Source organism: Doryrhamphus excisus, chromosome 5 (assembly GCF_030265055.1).
Source record: "Doryrhamphus excisus isolate RoL2022-K1 chromosome 5, RoL_Dexc_1.0, whole genome shotgun sequence".
Lineage (NCBI taxonomy): Eukaryota > Metazoa > Chordata > Actinopteri > Syngnathiformes > Syngnathidae > Doryrhamphus > Doryrhamphus excisus.
The window spans coordinates 559,313-584,174 of record NC_080470.1 but is presented as its reverse complement, the minus strand read 5'-3'; the positions used below and the strand labels follow the sequence as shown (position 1 = coordinate 584,174).

At 42.0% G+C, this 24,862-nt stretch overlaps 2 protein-coding genes across 6 annotated transcripts; one reads left to right on the top strand and one right to left on the bottom strand.

The window, feature by feature from the left end:
- Nucleotides 1-589: 589 nt before the first annotated feature.
- On the top strand, nt 590-8,820 carry LOC131129624 (SERPINE1 mRNA-binding protein 1-like). 4 transcript variants are annotated; one of them, XM_058073360.1, is made up of 9 exons: nt 590-977; nt 3,724-3,910; nt 3,982-4,122; nt 4,897-4,965; nt 5,096-5,170; nt 5,264-5,435; nt 5,638-5,682; nt 7,819-8,028; nt 8,119-8,820. In XM_058073360.1, the coding sequence occupies exons 1-9, from the start codon at nt 722-724 to the stop codon at nt 8,173-8,175; spliced, it is 1,212 nt and encodes a 403-aa protein (XP_057929343.1). In that variant the 5' UTR covers nt 590-721; the 3' UTR covers nt 8,176-8,820. The 4 variants fall into 4 exon arrangements, with proteins under 4 accessions (XP_057929343.1, XP_057929341.1, XP_057929344.1 ...); XM_058073358.1 differs by having other exon boundaries at nt 591-977; nt 4,894-4,965; XM_058073361.1 differs by having other exon boundaries at nt 595-977; nt 5,267-5,435.
- On the bottom strand, nt 8,388-24,815 carry il12rb2 (interleukin 12 receptor, beta 2a). 2 transcript variants are annotated; one of them, XM_058073357.1, is made up of 16 exons: nt 24,167-24,815; nt 24,004-24,102; nt 22,626-22,886; nt 19,894-20,017; nt 19,633-19,811; nt 19,415-19,563; nt 19,114-19,258; nt 18,881-18,954; nt 17,161-17,371; nt 16,823-16,999; nt 16,439-16,540; nt 13,305-13,451; nt 13,097-13,228; nt 12,787-12,889; nt 12,626-12,710; nt 8,388-11,349 (listed from the first exon to the last, which is right to left on the bottom strand). In XM_058073357.1, the coding sequence occupies exons 2-16, from the start codon at nt 24,074-24,076 to the stop codon at nt 10,924-10,926; spliced, it is 2,388 nt and encodes a 795-aa protein (XP_057929340.1). In that variant the 5' UTR covers nt 24,077-24,102; nt 24,167-24,815; the 3' UTR covers nt 8,388-10,923. The 2 variants fall into 2 exon arrangements, with proteins under 2 accessions (XP_057929340.1, XP_057929338.1); XM_058073355.1 differs by lacking the exon at nt 24,167-24,815 and having other exon boundaries at nt 24,004-24,163.
- Between the last annotated feature and the right edge of the window lie 47 nt (nt 24,816-24,862).

Below are 24,862 nucleotides of genomic sequence, written 5' to 3'. Positions count from 1 at the left end.
CAGATGGAGGGGTAGGATTTAATAAGCTTTGCTTCTTCCTACTCCTTTTGGACATGTGGAACTGGGAACTGATTATGGGATGCACTCAATTGGAATCTGATGCATGTTCTAATGGAATTAAACCATTACCATTACCAAAGTATTTCTGCTGCAATAAAACACAGAAATGTAGAGAAGGGGGTAAGTAAACACATTAGCATTAATACCTTAAATTCATTTCAATAAATCAATTCAGTGTAAATGATTTTAGCATACATTTTGTTTACATCATACATTTCGATGGGAAAAACTGAAAATATTGTCTGCTATTTTCTCTACACTTTCGACAACATCGTCATTGGGCGTCCAACCCAAGAAAAGTTGCAATTTCGACTCAAAGCTTGCGAGTTAAAAGTGAATTAAAGGTATGACGAGTTTCTTTAATGACCGCAAACAAGAGCAAAGTGTTTGAAAGCGTGCAATGCTGGTTTTCCGCGGTGGCTTGGCGACGCCACTCGCCAGCGGCATTGTGGGTAATGTAGTTTTCACAAAAGTGTTTCTCATTGCTCGGCGCCTCCAGCGGACTACACGCCCCACCCGCGCCCACAACGAGGTCCCCGTATGTCTATCGCGCCGGAAGAGAAGAAACTCCTTTCCCCAGCCATCTTGTGGCTTCACCTAGCGAAGTGTTCGCACCAAACCTCGTAGAATCGGAGGAAAATCCTGCTGAAGGGGCGCCATCATGCCCGGACAAATGCAAGAAGGCTTCGGCATCGCCGTGACCAATCGATACGACCAGTTATTGGACGATGAATCGGACCCATTTGAGCTGCTGAGGCAGGCTGAGAAGAAGAAGAAGGAGGCTGCCGCTGCTGCCGTCGCCAAGCCCCCAGCCCCGGTTAGCAAACAGCCCAAAAAGGAGTCCCAGAAGGACCGAAAGACACCGCTGAGCGACAAAAAGGAAGAGACCCAGGCGCCGGTCCCACTTAAGAAAGACGGTAAGCACATTTCTGCTCTTAAAGCCAAGTTTTGTAGTGAACGCTAGTGGTTGTAAGCTAACATGACTCTTGCTAGCAAGGTGCAGAGAGCCGCGGAGATGTGAATCAGGTCGGCGGCGTGGTTGTCTCTTGCCGTCACTTTATGGAACAATGACATTCCGGAACGCGCCTTTATTCCCGGCCAGCGTCCCGCTCGGGGGATTCGGTGACTCTTCCGGTCATATTGTGTTGTTCTGAGGCCTCGTTGTTGGTGCGGGCCTGTTCGCCATAGCACTGACGTTCTTACGGCGTGATTCTCGTCACTTAGCAGCTAAGCAGCTAGCGGGGTCATGTTGTGTTTGGAACCGTCCCGGTGTGCACCACACAGCGGTCTGTTTTGGTGACAAAGGCCCGTGCTTGTGGAGCAGGTACCGCCATGTTGCATGCACGAGTGCAAAGTAACACGAGAGAGCAACTTGTCAACAGGCGCGCGCCTCGTGCTTCCGCACGAGCTTTCCGAACGGTGGTGGGGCAGGACCCAAAATGCCCCAATGGCCTTTTTAATTTCCGACGTGTGTATTCTGGTAAGAATAATTGAAGCGGTTCTTTTCAACGCAAATGTGCTGTGAGATGTATGGACTGTATATCTGTGCTGCGGCCTGTTTGCTCCCAATCACACTCAATAAAACCAGTTTTCAATCTCATTATATCCCAGTGACCCCCATTAAAACCAGTTTTTGCCTTGTCAGTATATCCCAATGCCTCTTGAGACGTCAAAATGCATCAAATCAATAATTGACTCAGTTCAAGATGAAGTGAGCTTGTCCCGATGTCCCATGTTTGTTAGGGTTTTTATATTTCCTGGACCCCAAACGCCTCATTAATTGTTTTTTTTAACTCCAGGTATACATACTCTTAATTTGCTGCACCCTTTTCACCTTTTGATTGACAGCGTGTAGTTTGGGAAAGTAGACCAAGCAGGAGTAATCAAGTGGATTTGGACTTTGCGTGTGATCAGCAGGTGTGAAGGATCTGCTTGCCCGAGAGAAGATGAGACAGGTGCTGCTGGATCTAGAGGTCTATTTCCGTATCCAGGCTGACTTGAGTAATGTCGGCACCATGTGTCTTGCCGGGGCACACGGCGCTGTGAAAACGCCATGGCGTGCCCATATGACGTTTACACTTGCGTCACGATGGCGACGTTGTAGTCCGTATTTCTTCCACTTGGGTATCAGCTTTGACAAAGGGGGACAATGTTACATGGTGCGTTTAAGGACCGTCCAACAAAGTGGGGCAAGTGGGCACTTTTTTGTTATTGAGCGTTTCCCATGACCCAGTGTTTGGGGACCCCTGCCTGACATCACTTGGGGATATTATGCGTTTTTTTTTTTTTTTTTACAGTAAATTCCCTTTTTATTTACCAATTCCGCTATTCCCTTAATTTGCATGTCATAGGGTCAGACTATACATATATAAGTATTAGAGAAGCACAATACATTTATTAGTATTTTTTGTTTTCAAGACTATGATACCAACTAGCAAACATAACCTAGCTTCTGGGTATCTACTCCCTAGCAGCCCTGCCTCCGCCCACTGGGGCAAAGAGGCTTAATGGCGGCCAGACAGATGCAGAGTGAACCCTCTTGTCATCCAGCCTGGGTGAGAGAGAGGCCGGCAAAATGATCAACTTTAGTTAATTGATTGATTTAGTTAATTAATTCATTATGGTGATAGTTGCGTCTCTAGTGTGACGTTTATTTTTAGTGTTAATTTGATGTCTTTACCTAGCAAGCTAACAAGGCTAACATCATACTATGCATGGGCTGGTATGAGATTCTGAATAGAACCCAACCGATATGGAGTTTTTGGGAGTGAAAAAACACAATTTTTCAAATGTATTTACATAAAGACATGAACTTGTGTCTCTGGATGTCCCGCATGAAGTAAAGTGGGACGCTGTGTATATCTTTATTACACTTCAAAACTCTGGATAATAGTCATATGTAATGGTGGGCGTGTGAATTAACAGTATACAGCACTTAAGCGCTGTAATACGCTCTCCTGCATGAAAACTATAAAATGCAATATGGCAGTAAAGTCTAGTGCCATGCTATACAATAGCCTAGACCAGGGGTCAGCAACCCGCGGCTCCAGAGCCGCATGTGGCTCTCCAGCCTCTTTGTTGCGGCTCCCTTTGCAATGCTTGAATATTTTTTAGCACCCGTGTGGTGAAAATGCACGTCTTTGTTATGAGTTTACAAAAATCCAACTTTGTGTGAGACCATGAATGCATCCTGACTGAGTTCTGACTGGTGATTGGATGAGTACAAGGATGAGCAGACAGGATGCTATTCAGTTCTCTCTCACAGGTAAACATTAAGGAAAATACTTTATAAATACTTTTCATACTTTCCCAAAGCTATTTGACAATTCTAAAAAATAAATTAGAGATCATATAAAACAGCGACATTGGAACTTCAGGTATCAGGTAAGTTTACAGTAATTTACACATATATTTATGTAAGTTTATATTTAATATAATACTAGCAAGAGTGCTCCAACTTGTTTTTTTCTTATCTGAACTACTTTGATAGCCCCAAATTCCCTCCAATTTTGTTTTAAACATACTATGTTTTGCGGCTCCAGGCTATTTTTCTTTAGTGAGCAAGGGGGTGAAATGGCTCTTTTCATAATAAAGGTTGCCGACCCCTGGCCTAGACTGTATGAAAAAAATATGTATTTTGCTTCAATGTTATGTCATCTGTAGGTGCCGGCATGAGGAGAATGGGCCGCAAGCCAGAGGGTGAGGGCTCGAGACCCCAGGGCGGCCAGCAGGGAGAGGGACGTCCCCCCGCAGACAGACGGCCGACGGACAGACGGCCACCCCGCCGCTTCGAGAGGCCGCCCACAGACGCTAGCGAGAAGCCCGAGGGAGGCGAGTTCTCTGTGGAGAAGTGAGTTCAGCTTCCCAGAATAACGTCGGGTCCTTCGGCCTTGCACTGATGGTTCCATTCCCCGCTCGCAGGCCTGTTGGCGACAGGCCGATGAGGGGCCGCGGGGCCGGCCGGGGGGGCCGCGGAGGCAGAGGGCGCGGCGTGGGTCGCAGCGACGGCTTTGATTCCAGAGGAAAACGTGAATTTGACAGACACAGTGGTAGCGACCGATCGTAAGTACTATTCCACCTCGTATTGTTTCTTGGATTGGCTCATCGTTGTTTGCATTGTTTGATTTCCTAACTCAATCCATTCCATAGTTTGATTCCACATACTGAAATGCTATGGCTAGCATAACGTAGTCCTAGCATAGAAGTGTTTCAAATGTACTTCTTCCCTGAGATCATATTTCTCCTCTCTTGTAGAGAAGTATTGGATGACATTTTTAGCTAATTGCTTATTTTTAGCCTTATGCATTATTTTAGCTGTTTGAAGATTAAGTTGGAGTATTTGTCATTTTAGAAATAAGGAGTTAGTATGTTCTCTGTAGGCGGCATTATGAATTATCCTTACTGGCCTTTTTTGCAGTACATTTAGCCAGTCATGCTTCATGCTGTGCATGAATGTGTCAAAAGTGCATAATTGTTAGGTATGGGTGTTTACATACGTCGGTGATTAGCTTCTGCTACTGCTATCATTATTTTTACTGACCTTTTTTTTTTTTTTTTTTACTTTGTTTTAATTTCTAGAAAGAAGTGAAGAGTTAAAAGCGTCATGCTTAGGTCATGCATGCAAAAATATTGCTTTGTCTTGTGACACCCATAATGTAAAGCTTTTTATAATAACCTTTTTACCAAATTTACCATAAAAAAAGATAACATGGGCACCAAGTGTGCTATTAGCTGATGTTGTAGTTGGTTATTAATATGATCAGCCGATATGAAAAGCCGAAAGAAAGAAACATAAACATGCTGAGGTGGTGGCTAAAGCAAATGTTGTTTCAGTAGTCTGAAAGGTGAAGAAAAGCGAGGCGGGAGTGGATCTCACAACTGGGGCACCGTCAAAGATGAACTCAAGTGAGTTGCCTTCCAAAAAAAAAAAAAAAAAAAACACCCACACGATATACTTCATGCTGTCAGTCACATAATTTACGATGCTAGGTATAAAACACGAAATGCCCACTCATGACTGGTCTTACTCCCACAGTGAACTCGACCAGTCAAACGTCACAGAGGAGAACACCGAAGGCGAGGAGCATCCACCCGCTGACTCTGAAAACAAGTAACTTCCTTTCCTGTTGAGGCGCCACGCCGCCCGGTGTCAACGCGGCGAGCGGCTTTGACTGACAGCGCTTCTGCTCGCATGTTTTTGTTGAAGGGAGAATGAGGTGGAGGAGGCCAAGGAGGAAGGTCCTAAGGAGATGACGCTGGATGAGTGGAAGGCCATGCAGGACAAGGAGCGCTCCAAGGTGGACTTCAACATCCGTAAAGCCAACGAGGGAGCCGATTGGAACAAAGGATTCGTGCTGCACAAGTCCAAGGCGGAGGTGAGTCTTTCCACATCGGACACCCACTGGTGATGATGCTAATAGCATCTTTTACTTGGCATAATTAGCTTTCATTTCTTAGCATGCATTCATGAACATCCAATGTGGGTCCGTCGTGTGTTGTTGTTGTATTCGCCTATTGTGTTGTTGTGTGTCGTTCTTTTGACGCCATTGGATTCATTTCTTTTATGTTCTCTCTCAGGGTAAAAAAGATGAGCTGATAGACCCCGAGGCTTTTGACTCTAAGGTGAGCTCCTTGGCTTTTATATAGGTACATGCACAATATAATGTATGGATTGCCAATTTATACTGTTTATATGTGGATACACTACCGCTCAAAAAAAGTAAAAAAAAAAATTTGCAAGTGAAAAACACATTTTCATGCATTTCACAATTTTTTCAATTTCACAAACAAATGAAAATTAATCAGATGATTTCCAAAGAAGGATGTATATTTTTGCATAGAGGCCTACTATCAACAACTGTCAGTCCTCTGCATCAATCTGCTGGTATGGCTGCTAATCCAAGTTAATTACCCAATATAGTCCACATAATAAGACAAAATACGACATATGAGACATAGAAAATATGTTTACCAACTTTTAAATACAATTTTAAACATTATGAAAGCCCTCTAAATATGAAATAACACCCCACCGTCATCTTTATACTCCTATTACCCAATATAGTCGACATAATAAGACAAAATACTATATATAAGACATAGAAAACATGTTTACTATCTTCTAAATACAATTTTAAACATTATGAAAGCCCTCTAAACATGAAATAACACCCCACAGTCATCGTTATACTCCTATTACCCAATATAGTCGACATAATAAGACAAAATACGACATATAAGACATAGACAACCTGTTTACCACCTTCTAAATACAATTTTAAACATTATGAAAGCCCTCTAAACATGAAATAACACCCCACAGTCATCTTTATACTCCTATTACCCAATATAGTCAACATAATAAGACAAAATACGGCATATAAGACATAGACAACCTGTTTATCACCTTCTAAATACAATTTTAAACATTATGAAAGCCCTCTAAACATGAAATAACACCCCACAGTCATCTTTATACTCCTATTACCCAATATAGTCGACATAATAAGACAAAATATGACATATAAGACATAGAAAACATGTTTACCATCTTCTAAATACAATTTTAAACATTACGAAAGCCCTCTAAACATGAAATAACACCCCACATTCATCTTTATACTCCTATTACCCAATATAGTCAACATAATAATACAAAATACGACATATAAGACATAGAAAACATGTTTACCATCTTCTAAATACAATTTTAAACATTATGAAAGACCTCTAAATATGAAATAACACCCCACATTCATCTTTATACTCCTATTACCCAATATAGTCGACATAATAAGACAAAATACGACATAAGACATAGAAAACATGTTTACCAACTTCTAAATACAATTTTAAACATTATGAAAGCCCTCTAAACACGAAATAACACCCCACAGTCATCTTTATACTCCTATTACCCAATATAGTCGACATAATAAGACAAAATAGGACATACAAGACTAAACTAAACTTGGCTGCTAATCCAAGTTGATCATTTTATAAGGCTAATAGATGATTAGAAAAGCCATCTTAACAAACTGTTAGCTGTTAACTACTCCCTCCAGAGAGCAGCACAAACTGGGTCTAACAAGGACAGAAAAAGGCTGCAGACAAATTTCCAAGTCATCCCAAACTTTGGAGCGGTAGTGTATGTTAAATTTGATCAAAACGGGTATGGATTTTTCCTCATGGGTTATCGCCATCTGGAACATAAAACGCTTATTAGCATATTTGTCCAGGCTGGTACTGGTGGATGGTGGTTCTGTCTTAGTTTTACACAATACATTATATTTTATAAAGAAGATACTATATACCTTATTGCACAGTTTTTTAATGTACATTTCCTAGTGTGTGTGTGTGTGTGTGTTTATATACACAATATATTGTATGGATGATCAATATAAACTCTATATATATACACAATATTATAATATGTGAAACAGTCTGGACTGCAAACCTCACTGCTTGCTTCTTTTTCCTGTTGTTCCTCATGAAAGGAAAAACGCAAATTGATGTACTATTACTAAAGCAGTATGTACTATTACTAAAGCAGTATGTACTATTACTAAAGCGGTTTCCTGGATCATATTGCTAAAGACACGGTCCCCCTTTGCTTCAGCGGCAAAAAAAACCTGAACTCACCATGCGCAGCAAGCTTCAGCCACAATCATTTAGCACGATTATATAGTACATGGTGTATAAATACTTTGCAAGTACACAGTATACGTATAAGGTGTGGCGTGTTGGATGCTTTTGCAGATGGACGAGGAGCATCACTTCCGTAAGCCGGCCAACGACATCACGTCCCAGCTGGACATCAACTTTGGGGATCTGGGCCGCCCAGGCCGCGGGCGCGGTGGTCCGCGAGGCGGCGGGCGGGGCGGACGCGGCCGTGGCGGCGCCGGTGGTGGTGGCGGCGGCGGCGGTGAGGCGGCCCCCAGGCCGGCACGTGGTGGACGGAGCGAGAAGGTAAAGCTCATGGAGCATACATTTTTGAAAACATGTTTTCTAAGTCACTGTCCCCCCCCCCTCCTACATCCACCCCACCTCCAAAATCAGTCTTCATCCTCCGTGCCAAACGTGGATGATCCAGAGGCCTTCCCCGCCCTGGCTTAAGGCCTCGGCCGCCGGCCCGCAGGAGCCTCCCGAGCACCTCCACTGCTCGGCTTGCATGTTCCTGCTGGATCCTTCAGCAAAGTGATGAAGACTGTCATCAAATGTGAGGACTGCGTTTTACCCAATAAAAAGAAAAAGAAAAAGCAAAGGACTTGTACTGTGGAGCAGCTTTTGTACTTGGAAACTAAAGTAGCAGGGATGCTTTCATACAGTATTTTTTTCAGAGGTCTCATTGTTTTGTAATGGCTGCTTTTTTAGCGTGATGTGTGCCGCCGCCCGACACCGTGGAGCTCCACCCCTTCCTTCTGTTCGCCACTGGAATGCTGCTTTTCTATTGGCTATTCTTCCTGTAAATCATCTGCCCTCGTCATTGTATTCCACACTCGTGTTCCAAGGCAGGAAGGCTAGGTCATTTGGGAAGAATTGATTAGGATTTCAGGTGCTACTCCGCATCCTTCAAAGCCTTTCTCCTGCTAATCTTGTTTACACACTCCGTTCCGCTCCACTCCACGTCTGGTGGCGTGCCCGCATCACCACATGATGGCTCTGAAAGAAATCCACTGCTTCATTGTGCTTCTGCAAAATGTGTGAATTCCAGCCCTGCTATACAGACGCCTCTGTAGGGAAATAAAGATGGTCGCTAAATTCTTTTGTCCTTTTTTTCATTGCACATTCACTCCAACCATCTTTTTTCCCCCAACACAATTTTACAAAAATGATTCTCGTAGTATTTTTAACATTTTTTTCCTCAATAGTTCAACTAGAGTTTTGGCACTCCTGATAATTTCCCAATCACTGCTTGTTGGGATCAGCCATTATTTCAATGAACGTAAGCCGGTGCATAAATTTAGTAGATCCTTCTGCAGAACTAAATGAGGGTCTGGATTCTGGTTGAAGGTATTTTTAACCGTTCCCCTTTCCGAAACATCTCCAGTTGAGTCAGGTTTGATGGTTTCCATAACGGACCGCTTTAAATCACACCACAGGTTTTCAATAATCGGTCTGGGGACTGATATGGCCATTCCGGAACGTTGTTTTTGTTCCTCTGCATGAATGCTTTAGTAGAATTTGAGCGGTGTTTAGGGTCTTTGTGTTTGCAACTTCAACTTTGTCACTGGTTCTTGAACACTTGGCAGGAATCTACTGATACTGACTGGAATCCATGTGGCGTTCTACTTGAACGACTGCACTACAATGACTTTATCGTTTGGATTTTGTAATATTTTGACTTTCTGGGAAATCGCTTTTTTAATTTTTGCTGTTTTGGCGTTTCTTAAATATTTTTAGAACAAAACGGAACAAACAAGTCTATTACTCACGATGTTGCAGTTGCCATAAATGTCCAACAGAGGGCGACATCCGCATCGCCTCGTTACCTTGTAGGTGTATTATTAAGGGTGTGGGAAATAAACGACGTTAATCGAGATATGGATGCAATTGACGAGTGAAATCTAGACTCATCTCGATGCGTTTGTGGATATCGGTAAATTCCGACGCAAACGACGTTTTATTAATATTCAACTTCACCCAGGTGCAATGAATGCACCATCATTGTTTCGCGTTTTGTATTGAGTACGGACGGAAGCCGCGAGGCACATAAAACTACGAGGAAGTTTCTGTGTTTAAAACACCCGCAACGTTTACATTTTATGTTTGGAAACACTACGGATTCGCAAAGAACGTCGGAAAACTCGACAAACGATCGTCATTTTCTAAAGAATACCGCGTTTAAGAAGCCGTACAAAGGCAACACGGCAAACATCCAGACCCCCTTACCTCCCGCCGGCCTTCCCCGCCTAGTTCCTCGTCGGACACCGGGGGAAAAGCAAGCAAATCAGGTCAGTGGATCCCAGCAGGTGACATTAGAACAGCAGAGCAGTTGGCTTCTTCCTGACTTTTTTTTTCCTGACCATTTTAAAAATTGTTTTACACTTTCTGCTCCTCGCTACTGTATTAGCATACATGCTAGTTAGCAGCGATCTACATATTAGCCGTGTGTTTAGCTGACAGGAATATAAACAAACATTAATTCCGCTGTTGAAAGTGTTACTTTAACGTTTTTTAACCGTTGTTGCTGCGTACTGTATTTTTTTTACAGCAGTAATTGTTGTTTGATTGTTTTACTCCGCCACTGAACCACCGCTATTGTAATTGTATAACCGACGGGAAAGCGGTTTTAAGACGGCAAAAAGAATTAGCAAGAAGTGGTGCATAGTTAAAAAGACAAACAGCACTTTTGTTGAATTTATTGCTAAGTGTCTAAAAGGAATAAAGCCAAATCCTTTTTGTAGGACCATACCAATAGGTAGATACTAAACGCTATAGTAGTAGATGAAATTACCTCTCATTTTCATTTCAAAGCGGATAAAAATACATTTTAATGTGTTTTTTTCTTCAGTAAAAATGTGTGAATTTGCCACATTTCCTGCTCAAACACAGAAGAACCATGGCCCAACAACATTAAGACACTTAAAACCACTTTAGCTAGCCGTAAGCATACCGCCATTTTCTATAACGTCTTCATTCGCACACACACGTGCGCGTGAGCTCACGTGACCTTATCCTGCTTGTTGGATGTTGAACAGGGCGTGGCTTGTGCAGTCATTTGCGGTATCGTCTCCTCCTTGCCCCCTTCCTTCCTACCTCACTTCCTTCCTTGCATCCATCCTCCTTTGTGTCCTTCCTTCCTCACTAATATTGTGTGTACACAAAAAATGTATTATGGCATATGTGTACTTGTTATGTATATCATGTGTATTCACAGAGAGTATTACGGCGTACGTGTACAGTATCGAGGGTTAATTGGTGTGTTTGTGTGAATGAGTCAAAATCGGGTAGTAAAGTCAGCATCTGTGCAAACTGGTCTTCATGGTCTTGGTGGTCTTGGTGAAGAAGATCATGTTGGTGTTTGGATGAGCCGTAGTCCACGGTGGCGTTGGACTCCATGGAGGTGTGAGTGTTCTGTGAGCTGGAGCAGTAAGTCTTGATGTACGTCGTGATGGGCGTATCTTGGCCGGTCGGCGGGGGGACGTCCATGTTGACGCCGGGCTCCTCCTGCAGCTCCATGATGAAGTCCTCCTGCAGCTCCACGTCACAGTCCTCCTCCGCCTCCATGATGAAGTCCTCCTCCTCCTCCTCAGCCATGATAGCCTCACTCAGATGGTTCTTTTCACCCTGAAACAGTGAAATATACAAGAATGAATGACTGATTATGATGAATAGAATTAGATACGTACTGTATATGTGTATTAGAAGTGTATTTTGTGTATGATTCCAATGTTTTTTAAGCATTTTAAGTGAAAATGTCTGAATGTGAATTTCCTGATTAAGTAGAAAAATAGCCAAAATGAGGCTGCGTTTGTCAGCCAATAAAATTTCTTGTACTTCCTACACACTGTACACAGAAAATATGTGTGGAAATATGAGCTAATAACTATAAAAGCAATCTTCACTCGCTAGATGTACTGCAAAAAAGGCCAGTAAGGATAATAATAATGCCGCCTAAAGAGAACATACTCACTCCTTATTTCTAAAATAGATGCTCATATCCCCTCCTACTTCGGTATGGGACAAAAATGACTTGACTTTAATTTAATTATTGAATTAAATTATTATTATAAATATATAATTAATCAATAAAGTTATTAATTATCAAATTACATTATTAATTTGGACAGGGGGCCAGATTATATATTTTACACATTAAATTTAATTTAATGTAATTATTAAATTAAATTATTAATTAATTATTAAAATATATTATTAATTATATTATATAATTAATTAATTAATTAATTATTAAATAGAATTATTAATTTGGACAGGAGGCCAGATTACATATTTTACACATTAAATTTAATTTAATGTAATTATTAAACTAAATTATTATTTAATTATTAAAATATATTATTAATTATACTATATACTTAATTAATTAAATTATTAAATTGAATTATTAATTTGGACAGGAGGCCAGATTATATATTTTACACATTTAATTTTAATTTTAAACTATATTATGAAAGCAGGAAGTGAACAAATGTAAGAGTTAGTGATTGTAAAAGTATCAGATGGAAGGGTAGGATTTAATAAGCTTTGCTTCTTCCTACTCCTTTTGGACACGTGGAACTGGGAACTGATTATGGGATGCACTCAATTGGAATCTGATGCATGTTCAAATGAAATTAAACCATTAGCATTACCAAAATATACAGAAAAAATACACAGTAATATTGCATGAGGTGCTGCAGTACTCTCCTCATCCTCAGGGGGCGCTGCCGTCCTTCCATAAAGAGTGTTTTAGTATGATTATTGATGTTATTTTTACTTTTTATTTGTGATTGTTGGCTATGAAGTACTACCCGTCTGAGATGGCATTACTAGCAATTATTTGAGGGGAAAAGCTGTGAAGTCTGCCTAGCAACAAGCAGCAATACGCAGATGTCATCACCTTCACTTGGTTGCATTCTTTAGCCCAGTTGCTGTTTGCCGGATCCGGCACTTTGAACAGGAAGCGCTGCAGGATCCCACGGAGCCTGAAAGCACCACCATGTTACTCTACTTGAATGACAAAAGCAACCCACTTGGGACTCGCTCAAGGCGGCAAACGACCTCTTCTTTACGGCCGAAACCTGGCAGCAGACACACATCAGCACCACCGACACCATGGAGAGGATGCAGCCCACAAGCGGGAACGCCGGGAATTTCTCTGCAGCTGAAAACAAATACAAATACTTTTTTACACTTCGTGATGTCTCCCAAGCAGCAGTGTGCCAAAGAAAAGGAAAGCCAAAAGCTCTGTCAGCCAACCAACACTAGAAGGGTCATGGATTCTGTGCGCTGCTACAAGGACAGCTGAAGCATGAAGTGAAGTATTAAGTAAATGTAATATCATAAAAAACTACTAAAGTTGTCAGCTCACACTGGATGATAAAGTTGACTCTCTGACCAGCAGGACCTTGTCCCCGAGAGGTCCAAGCCGTCATCCACATCCTGTGGACGCCTGGACGCAGCTCCTTGCTGACGTACGTCCGCCGGGAAGCGTGGCAAGCGTCTGGAATGACAGACGGGAACGTGTGATGGCGTCCGAGGCAAAAAAGACCAAGACGGATCCCGGGAGACGTGATTACATGGCTGCACGTGTCCCGTGCTGTCCTCCAGGTAGACCGTGTATTTAAGGACGCAACCTCCTCGCTCGCCCCGAGGAAGCTCCGCCCACTGCACTTTCACTTTGTTTCCCTCCACTTCCTGTTGGAATGATGGACCCACCCGGGGGACTGCAGACAGGGAAAGACAAAGAGCGTGACAATATCACAAACAATACCACAAAGAGTACTGCAGGTAGTACCACATGTGGCACCACAAAGAGTACCATAGGTAGTACCACAAAGAGTAGCACAGGTTATACAAGTAGTACCACAAGCAGTAATGCCACAAAGAGTACCCCAAATTGTACCACAGGTAGTACCACAAAGAGTACCATAGTACTATGGTTATACAAGTAGTACCACAAGCAGTAGTGCCACAAAGAGTACCCCAAATTGTACCACAGGTAGTACCACAAAGAGTACCTTAGATAGTAGTAACACACAGACTACCACAAATAGTACCCCAAGTAGTGCCACAAGTGGTACCACAAGTAGTGTTAAAAGAGTACTAAAGTTAGTACCAGAGGTAGTAGTGTGACAATTAGTACCACAAAGAGTGCCACAAGTGGTACCACAAAGCTTACCACAGGTAGTACCACAAGTAGTAGTAGCACAAGTAGACACACAAAGAGTAACATAGGTAGTATCACAAGTGGTAGTGCCACAAATAGTAACACAAAGAGTACCACAGGTAATACCACAAGTAGTATCACATGTAGTATTAACACAGAGTACCACAGGTACTACCACAAAGAGTACCCCATGTGGTACCACAAAGATTACCATAGGTAGTACCACAAGTGGCACCACAAAGCTTACCACAGGTAGTATCACAAGTAGTAGTAACACAGAGTATCACAGGTAGTAACACAAGTAGTAGTAAGTAATACCACAGAGTACCATAGGTAGTATCACAAGTGGTAGTGGCACATATAATAACACAAACAATATCACAAGTAGTACCACAAAGAGTACCACAAGTGGTTTTAACACAAGGAGTACCACAAGTAGTATTAACACGAGTACCACAGGCAGTACCCCAAGTAGTATTAAGACAAAGAGTACCACAGGCAGTACCACAAGTAGTATTAACACAAAGAGTACCACAGGCAGTACCACAAGTAGTATTAACACAAAGAGTACCACAGGAAGTACCACAAGTAGTATTAAGACAAAGAGTACCACAGGCAGTACCACAAGTAGTATTAACACAAAGAGTACCACAGGCAGTACCACAAGTAGTATTAAGCCAAAGAGTACCACAGGCACTACCACAAGTAGTATTAACACAAAGAGTACAACAGGCAGTACCACAAGTAGTATTAAGACAAAGAGTACCACAGGCAGTACCACAAGTAGTATTAACACAAAGAGTACCACAGGCAGTACCACAAGTAGTATTAAGCCAAAGAGTACCACAGGCACTACCACAAGTAGTATTAACACAAAGAGTACCACAGGCAGTAACACAAGTACTATTAAGACAAAGAGTACCACAGGCAGTAGCACAAGTAGTATTAAGCCAAAGAGTACCACAGGCAGTAGCACAAGTAGTATTAAGCCAAAGAGTACCACAGGCAGTACCACAAGTAGTATTAACACAAAGAGTACCACAGGCAGTACCACAAGTTGTATTAACACAAAGAGTACCACAAGTAGTATTAAGCCAAAGAGTACCACAGGCAGTACCACAAGTTGTATTAACACAAAGAGTACCACAAGTAGTATTAAGCCAAAGAGTACCACAGGCAGTACCACAAGTAGTATTAAGCCAAAGAGTACCACAGGCAGTACCACAAGTAGTATTAAGCCAAAGAGTACCACAGGCAGTACCACAAGTAGTATTAACACAAAGAGTACCACAGGCAGTAACACAAGTAGTATTAAGACAAAGAGTACCACAGGCAGTACCACAAGTAGTATTAACACAAGGGGTACCACAGGCAGTACCACAAGTAGTATTAACACAAAGAGTACCACAGGAAGTACCACAAGTAGTATTAACACAAAGAGTACCACAGGCACTACCACAAGCAGTATTAACACAAAGAGTACCACCTGTAGTACCACAAGTAGTATTAACACAAAGAGTACCACAGGCAGTACCACAAGTAGTATTAAGCCAAAGAGTACCACTGGCAGTACCACCTGTAGTATTAACACAAAGAGTACCACAAGTTGTATTAACACAAAGAGTACCACAAGTAGTATTAACACAAAGAGTACCACAGGCGGTACCACAAGTAGTATTAAGACAAAGAGTACCACAGGCAGTACCACAAGTAGTATTAACACAAAGAGTACAACAGGCAGTACCACAAGTAGTTTTAAGCCAAAGAGTACCACAGGCAGTATCACAAGCAGTATTAACACAAAGAGTACCACTGGCAGTACCACAAGTAGTATTAATACAAAGAGTACCACTGGCAGTACCACAAGTAGTATTAAGACAAAGAGTACCACAGGCAGTACCACAAGTAGTATTAAGACAAAGAGTACCACAGGCAGTACCACAAGTAGTATTAACACAAAGATTACCACAAACGGTACCACAAGTAGTGTTAACACAAAGAGTACCACAGGCACTACCACAAGCAGTATTAACACAAAGAGTACCACCTGTAGTACCACAAGTAGTATTAAGACAAAGAGTACCACAGGCAGTACCACAAGTAGTATTAACACAAAGAGTACCACAAGCGGTACCACAAGTAGTATTAAGCCAAAGAGTACCACAGGCAGTACCACAAGTAGTATTAAGACAAAGAGTACCACAGGCAGTACCACAAGTTGTATTAACACAAAGAGTACCACAGGCAGTACCACAAGTAGTATTAACACAAAGAGTACAACAGGCAGTACCACAAGTAGTATTAAGCCAAAGAGTACCACAGGCAGTACCACAAGTAGTATTAAGCCAAAGAGTACCACAGGCAGTACCACAAGTAGTATTAACACAAAGAGTACCACAGGCAGTACCACAAGTAGTATTAACACAAAGAGTACCACAGGCAGTACCACAAGTAGTATTAACACAAAGAGTACCACAGGCAGTACCACAAGTAGTATTAACACAAAGAGTACCACAGGCATGGTTCCACTGGGTTTGATGTCACCTGATTGGCTGAAGTTGAGTAGTTGAAGGTTGCTTGTGGTCACTGAGCTGTCCTGATGGAACACATGGATGGCTGCCTGGTAGCACTCTGATGGTTTCAGACCTTCACAAGGAAACCAACACAAACCATGGACATCAGAAGACTGATACCAAGTATGGATGCTCTGAGACCTACACAAGAAGACTGATACCAAGTATGGATGCTCTGAGACCTACACAAGAAGACTGATACCAAGTATGGATGCTCTGAGACCTACACAAGAAGACTGATACCAAGTATGGATGCTCTGAGACCTACACAAGAAGACTGATACCAAGTATGGATGCTCTGAGACCTACACAAGAAGACTGATACCAAGTATGGACGCTCTAAGACGCTCCCAACCTGTGATGATGGCGTGATACGCTCCCCCTTCCAGTCGGAGCCACTGCATCTCCTGCATCTTCAGGCCTTCCCGGTACCACTCCACCACCACCTGGGCTGCTGCACGTTCAGGTTTGTTCCACCAGAGGGCGACGCTGTGCTGCGCTGCCTGTGCCTTCACATGGAAGTGTGGGAACGCTAAAAGCAAAAGGAGCCCATCCAAAATGGAGGAGTTAGAAGGTTAGGGTGGTAGCTAGAGGGTTAGGCTTGGGGGCTAAGAGGTAGGGGGGTTCGGGTTAGAGGTTAAGGGGTTCTGCATTTCATTTTGCAAAGCTTAGGTTTGGGCTTGTCGGTCTTACGCTTGGCGTGATAGGCTGTGATATTGGCAGGAGGGGATCTGCCTTTAGAGTTGATGGCGCACAACGCCGCCTGGCAGCGAGCGCAGAAGGGCACTGAAGCGTTGGTCACATTGGCGCCGAGGCTGGCGGTGAACCTCAATCGAGATTTGGCACTGTAGACGCTCACTCGGTATTTGAGAATCTTCCCCCTGGCCTCAGAGATGTTCATGACCTGGAAGGAGTGTAAAGGTGACTATAGGGGTGTTATTTCATGTCTAGAGGGCTCTAATAATGTTAAAACTTGTATTTAGAAGGGGGTAAACAGGTTTTGTATGTATTATGATGTCTACTATATTGGGTAATAGGCGTATAAAGGTGACTATAGGGGTGTTATTTCATGTCTAGAGGGCTCTAATAATGTTAAGACTTGTATTTAGAAGGTGGTAAACAGGTTTTCTATGTATTATGATGTCTACTATATTGGGTAATAGGCATATAAACGTGACTATAGGGGTGTTATTTCATGTCTAGAGGGCTCTAATAATGTAAAATCTGTATTTAGAAGGTGGTAAATAGGTTTTGTATGTGTTATGATGTCTACTATATTGGGTAATATGCGTATAAAGGTGACTATAGGGGTGTTATTCCATGTCTAGAGGGCTCTAATAATGTTAAAACCTGTATTTAGAAGGTGGTAAACAGGTTATGTATATGTTATGATGTCTACTATATTGGGTAATAGGCATATAAATGTGACCATAGGGGTGTTATTTCATGTCTAGAGGGCTCTAATAATGTTAAAACTTGTATTTAGAAGGTGGTAAACAGGTTTGTATGTATTATGATGTTTACTATATTGGGTAATAGGCGTATAAAGGTGACTATAGGGGTGTTATTCCATGTCTAGAGGGCTCTAATAATGTTAAGACTTGTATTTAGAAGGTGGTAAACAGGTTTTGTATGTATTATGATGTCTACTATATTGGGTAATAGGCGTATAAAGGTGACTATAGGGGTGTTATTCCATGTCTAGAGGGCTCTAATAATGTTGGAAAATGTGACGAACAGGTTTTTTATGCTCTAACTACAAAACATTGCATGAACATGGAATACTACTTGGCAGGAATTCACGTATCACAGTGGTGCCAGGAAATAAAGAACTGGTCGTTATTGTTAGCTGCTGTGCGCCGTTCTGGCAATTGCTTGATAAGATGTACTGGTACTGGTGCGTGCCATCAATATTTCACAAACACACACGACAACCTGGCTGAGATATTCCTATTCCTATTACGATGAATGTTGTTATCATTTTGGATGCTATATTTTTGGACTTCTCAGAAACAGCAGCATGATGTCATCACATTTCTAGTAAAGCAAAACCATCAACTTTCTTCTTCTTTTAATATGACTGCATGTGTGTGGGTGTGATGCACGGTAAAAGGTCAACCTTTAGTATCTGCAGTATATAGTCCCTACAGTATATACAGTATTATAATCATTTGATGAGGAAGTAATGTTCTGAAACGGCCATCATTTGTGAAAAAGTAAAGCAATAAGAGGAAGTTGATGCGCACGACGCTGACACTATCCACACATTGCTCAGAGGCAGCATTGCCCTTTTTACCCAACCCGTCATCCAGTGTTTTGTGGACTTGGACTCTGGTCCTCAAGGAATCTCCAAGAGTAGGGGGTACCGTATAGTAAATATATGCAGTATATAGTACATCTATGTACTTTGTACCTTCCAGAAGATGGTGATGTATGTGAAGTTGGAGGACGTTTGTGCATACCACACATCCATCTCTTTGGCGGGAACTGCAACAGAACAAGTACATAATTGGACTTTTATTTTGGAATGACTGTACAAAGACAGGAAGTTGACATTGATTGCGCAGTTTTGGTCCATTTTCATGACTTGTTTCATGATGTTTGGTCAACTTGATCAAATAGTATCAATCTAGTCCAGGTACTGGCCTTCCTCCTGAGTCCATGTGGAGATAATGGCGCTCCACTCACTCCACAGGCCCGTACTGAACTTGGCTCTGGCTCTGAAACTGTACAACCGATAGGGATCCAAAAAGGAGATAGACCAGACTTGATCCCGACCCATGTGTCCCTGCTGGAAATAATAACAAGCATAAGAGAGTTCATGCAGACTGGTTGCTGGGTTATGTGGACCATGTATGGGCCGCTGGACGCAGTTTGCCCACCAGGAAGAAGCACAGTTTATTTACTTCCAAGTTCATTTCCTGTGTGAAGGCGCTTCTTTTCTTACCGCGTGTGGACAGGCGCTCCATACTATGTGCTCCCGGTCGGCCGCGTACTGCACTTCCAGGTGCGCCGTCCTCACAGACTGCTGCACTGTGATGTCGCAGGTCCTGGAGGAGCACACGGCCCCCCTGAGGTGTGGCGCCGGCGGCATGGCTGCCAAGATGAGGAGGGCGATGAGAAAGCACCGCAGCAAAACACACGAAAAGGGCGACAGAAAACTACCGATGTCGCTCAGCGTGTAGTTGCTGGGCTTGGACTCCGACGTCCCCAACGCGTTTCGGATGTGGACCCACACCGAGACCCGGCGGACCTCCTCGGACACGTTGAACGTAGCCCACGTGTCTCCACCGACAGACGACCTGTATGGAGGATGCGGGCGCTCCTCTGGTACGCTAGTCAGCCTGCAAACACAAAACTGCATTCTATACTTCTACATACTATCCTGTACTTTGACTTTGTGTCTTCTTGTCTTTTACAGCTCACCGCAACTCAGTTGTATCCTGAAGGTGGCTTCTCCGTCCTCTTTCCCATCGGCACAACAACAGTCCTGTCTCGTTGCTCCGTACCTGGTACACGCAGGAAACCTCCTCAGGACGCTCTGGTGGGTCTAAGCCCGGCAACACATGAACACAACACACTTTAAAGTAAAGCCAAATACTCATGTACCTCAAATACCTCACGTACTACACTTACACATCACAATACTATAATACTATTGCAGTCATCCCTCGTTTTATTAGAGTGGTTAATTGGTTCCAGACCTGACCAGGATTTTACTAGTGAATTTTTGTATTGTTGATCTAACTGCCCTTACATGCTAAACAGATTAGCATTTGGTGTTTTTGTTATCCGAATTTGGGTCGGCCGGAGGGGGGGGAGAGAGAGGGAGGGGGGGGGAGGTGAATTTTAACATTAGAGCTCTCTAGACATGAAATAACACCCCTATAATCACCTTTAGAGAGAGATTTACGTGTGAGTTTTAACATTAGAGCTCTCTAGACATGAAATAACACCCCTATAATCACCTTTAGAGAGAGATTTACATGTGAATTTTAACATTAGAGCTCTCTAGACATGAAATAACACCCCTATGATCACCTTTAGAGAGAGATTTACAAGTGAATTTTAACATTAGAGCTCTCTAGACATGAAATAACACCCCTATAATCACCTTTAGAGAGAGATTTACGTGTGAATTTTAACATTAGAGCTCTCTAGACATGAAATAACACCCCTATAATCACCTTTAGAGAGAGACTTATGTGTGAATTTTAACATTAGAGCTCTCTAGACATGAAATAACACCCCTATAATCACCTTTAGAGAGAGATTTACGTGTGAATTTTAACATTGGAGCTCTCTAGACATGAAATAACACCCCTATAATCACCTTTAGAGAGAGATTTACATGTGAATTTTAACATTAGAGCTCTCTAGACATGAAATAACACCCCTATAATCACCTTTAGTGAGAGATTTACAAGTGAATTTTAACATTAGAGCTCTCTAGACATGAAATAACACCCCTATAATCACCTTTAGAGAGAGATTTACGTGTGAGTTTTAACATTAGAGCTCTCTAGACATGAAATAACACCCCTATAATCACCTTTAGAGAGAGATTTACGTGTGAATTTTAACATTAGAGCTCTCTAGACATGAAATAACACCCCTATAATCACCTTTAGAGAGAGATTTACGTGTGAATTTTAACATTAGAGCTCTCTAGACATGAAATAACACCCCTGTAATCACCTTTAGAGAGAGATTTACGTGTGAATTTTAACATTAGAGCTCTCTAGACATGAAATAACACCCCTATAATCACCTTTAGAGAGAGATTTACGTGTGAATTTTAACATTAGAGCTCTCTAGACATGAAATAACACCCCTATAATCACCTTTAGAGAGAGATTTACATGTGAATTTTAACATTAGAGCTCTCTAGACATGAAATAACACCCCTATAATCACCTTTAGAGAGAGATTTACATGTGAATTTTAACATTAGAGCACTCTAGACATGAAATAACACCCTTATAATCACCTCTAGAGAGAGATTTACGTGTGAATTTTAACATTAGAGCTCTCTAGACATGAAATAACACCCCTATAATCACCTTTAGAGAGAGATTTACGTGTGAGTTTTAACATTAGAGCTCTCTAGACATGAAATAACACCCCTATAATCACCTTTAGAGAGAGATTTACGTGTGAGTTTTAACATTAGAGCTCTCTAGACATGAAATAACACCCCTATAATCACCTTTAGAGAGAGATTTACGTGTGAGTTTTAACATTAGAGCTCTCTAGACATGAAATAACACCCCTATAATCACCTTTAGAGAGAGATTTACGTGTGAATTTTAACATTAGAGCTCTCTAGACATGAAATAACACCCCTATAATCACCTTTAGAGAGAGATTTACGTGTGAATTTTAACATTAGAGCTCTCTAGACATGAAATAACACCCCTATAATCACCTTTAGAGAGAGATTTACGTGTGAATTTTAACATTAGAGCTCTCTAGACATGAAATAACACCCCTATAATCACCTTTAGAGAGAGATTTACATGTGGATTTTAACATTAGAGCTCTCTAGACATGAAATAACACCCCTATAATCACCTTTACACTCCTATACCCAATAGAGTGGACATAACAACAGAAAATAAGACATAGAAAACCTGTTCATGAGCTTCTAAATCAAGTTTTTAAGACTAGAGCCCTCAATTAGAGCCCTTATTACGCAATATAGTACACAACAAACATTTGTTGTTGTAGTGTCTGGGACATAATGTGTGTGCATCGCGTAGTACTATGATGTTTATGATAGACATGATTCACGTCTGTAAAACGCAGGACACTGCTACGCTACTGCTAGCTTTGCTCACACCACGTTGCTAATGTGCAGGCTACAGACTCCAATTCATGTATTCTATTTTTTTAAATCTAATTTATTCTAAAGTTTGGGTTTGAAATGAGAATAGGGGAGAAGGACAAAGAAGCAAAAACTTACCACTTCCACACGGAATGGGAGGGGAACTTTTATTCGCTCTGCATTCATGGTGCAGGTTAAGCTAATATAAGACCCAAAATGTCTGCCTCGGTGTACGTTTATATCATAATTCCTTTATATTGCGCGGCAATTGTTGCGTTCTCTTACGTGGTGTAGTTTAATGTAATTACGTAATTACGATGTGACCACTCACATCCGGTGCGGATGTCAAGGCCACAAGGGTCCGGCGTGGGGGGGCAGGCGCAGCGACAGCTGTACGTCCCGTCCTCGCCGACGTTGGCCACGCGGAGGCGCGTGGTACTGGAGTTGACCACCGTGTAGCGCTGCGGTGCGGGCGGGTGGCCCTCGTACATGGAGCGGCCGCACTCGCAGTCGAAGGTGCAGTACACGTCCAAGCTGGAACCTCGCCGGATCACGGTGCCGGCGCTGGACCAGATCACACACGACGTCTCACCTAGGATGATGAACAAAAAAAATTGATAAATGTCGTAGTAGTGCAGCCAACAATACCATCAAGTAAACACATTTTTACATGTACACCTTTATCCAGACCCTCACCATTATCTTTGTTAATGAATATTTGGGGCTACCAAACTTTCCGCATATTTAATTAATGCATGTAATTAATGGGACACACCAATTAGCAAAAGAAGGGAGCTATTATACAACACTGTGAGCATGTAGTACAGTAAACCTCGGATATATCGGACTCGGATATATCGGAAATTCGCTCACAACGGACAGATAAAAAAGAACCGATTTTTCTGTAATGCATTTCCAATAAAAATTCATTGCATATATCGGATTTTTTTATAACGGATTTCGCCTATTTCGGACAAAATCTCCAGTCCCGTTCCAATGCATTTCCATGAAATTTCCCTCGCTCCGATTCGCCGAATCGTGACAGGCCGCTATACGACGTCATTTGCAGCGTTGCCAGGTACATTGGAAACATAGTCAAGGAAGTGCCTTTTTATAACGGATAAAATCCCATTCACGCATATACCGGATATAAATCCCATATATGCGTAAAACGGACATTTTCCGGTATACGCATATAACGGATTTCGCTTATCTCGGACAAAACCAGTGGGAACAATTGAATCCGATATATCCGAGGTTTACTGTAGCAGGTAGATTTATGACAACATTTCATACTTTGAACAGTATTTTTGGGAACTTCACTACATAGAAAGGAACACCTAGCGTTAACTTTTCCAAAGTCAAAAACAAAAGCAGCAATGGCCGCCTGAGGCAGTGGCTAGCCGGTTAGTAGCTAGTAGCTAGCACAGCTGGTGTGGCGTGAACGTAGGGGAGAAAAAAAAAGTCCTTTAAAAATACCTGGATAAAAATAAAAACTTGAAAAGTACTTTCAGAACTTATTTTGAACACAAATAAACGTGTTTAGCATTTAGGTTGGTACAGGAAGCAAAGGGGAATCAACATCAACAGCGTGGTTACGTCCTTAAATACCTCAATCTTATAAATAACCGTGATGGAAATTACTGTAAGCATATCACAAGTGTGTGTATTTCTACACGCTTGAATGTATTTCCAAAGTATGACATCACCTGTCCAGAGATGCAGTAGTGGCAGCAACGTGAGGACAGACACTGTACTCCACGACGGGGAACCTGCCGCCATGTGTTCGCATGCGTGTCCGCGCCGCCCTTCAGGGAGAAACAAAGAAAGTAAAAAGTACTACATAGACAGACAACGAGGTCGTGTACTCACCAAAATACTCCGCGAGCCGCAGTCACTACTTCCTCGGCATGAGACGTGTCACGTGACGACGCTAACTCGCAATGGAGGAAGCAAAGCTAAACGCGCGGGCGCACACACGATGGGAAACGAGAAAGGGCTGAGAGTTCCTCATCGTGAACGGAACGTTGACAGCAGGACAGGAAGTAGCCAACCTACATGTGGTGACTTTTGGACTTTTGTCTCGCTGTTGTGTAGTCGATAAAATACTACACAGTCATTACTAGAAAGGTCACACAACAATTCATAATTAATATTATACATAAACTCCAAAAATGTCTCAATTTACCTGGGGGCCACTGGAGCTAGGGTCTGGGCAAGGCTGGGCCGCATCAGGTTTTCCCCCCAAAAAAAACACATTTATTAAAAACAGAAAAATATACAAAAAAAATAAATAAAAAAAAATAAACAAATCAAGAATAAAGAAAATCAATCAGTAATAAATAACTTAAGAAAGCACATATAGTTGGTGTGTAAACAAATGATTTTTTTCATATTAAAATGAACAAAGCATTATTAGAGCCCTGTAGACATGACAAAACACGACTATAGTCACATTTATACTCTTTTTATTTACAACATATTGCGCAACCGCAGCGTCTTGAGACACATGCTAACTCGCAAACTAGAGAGCTAGCCACCTAAACGGTAGCCTTCAAGTTATTTCCT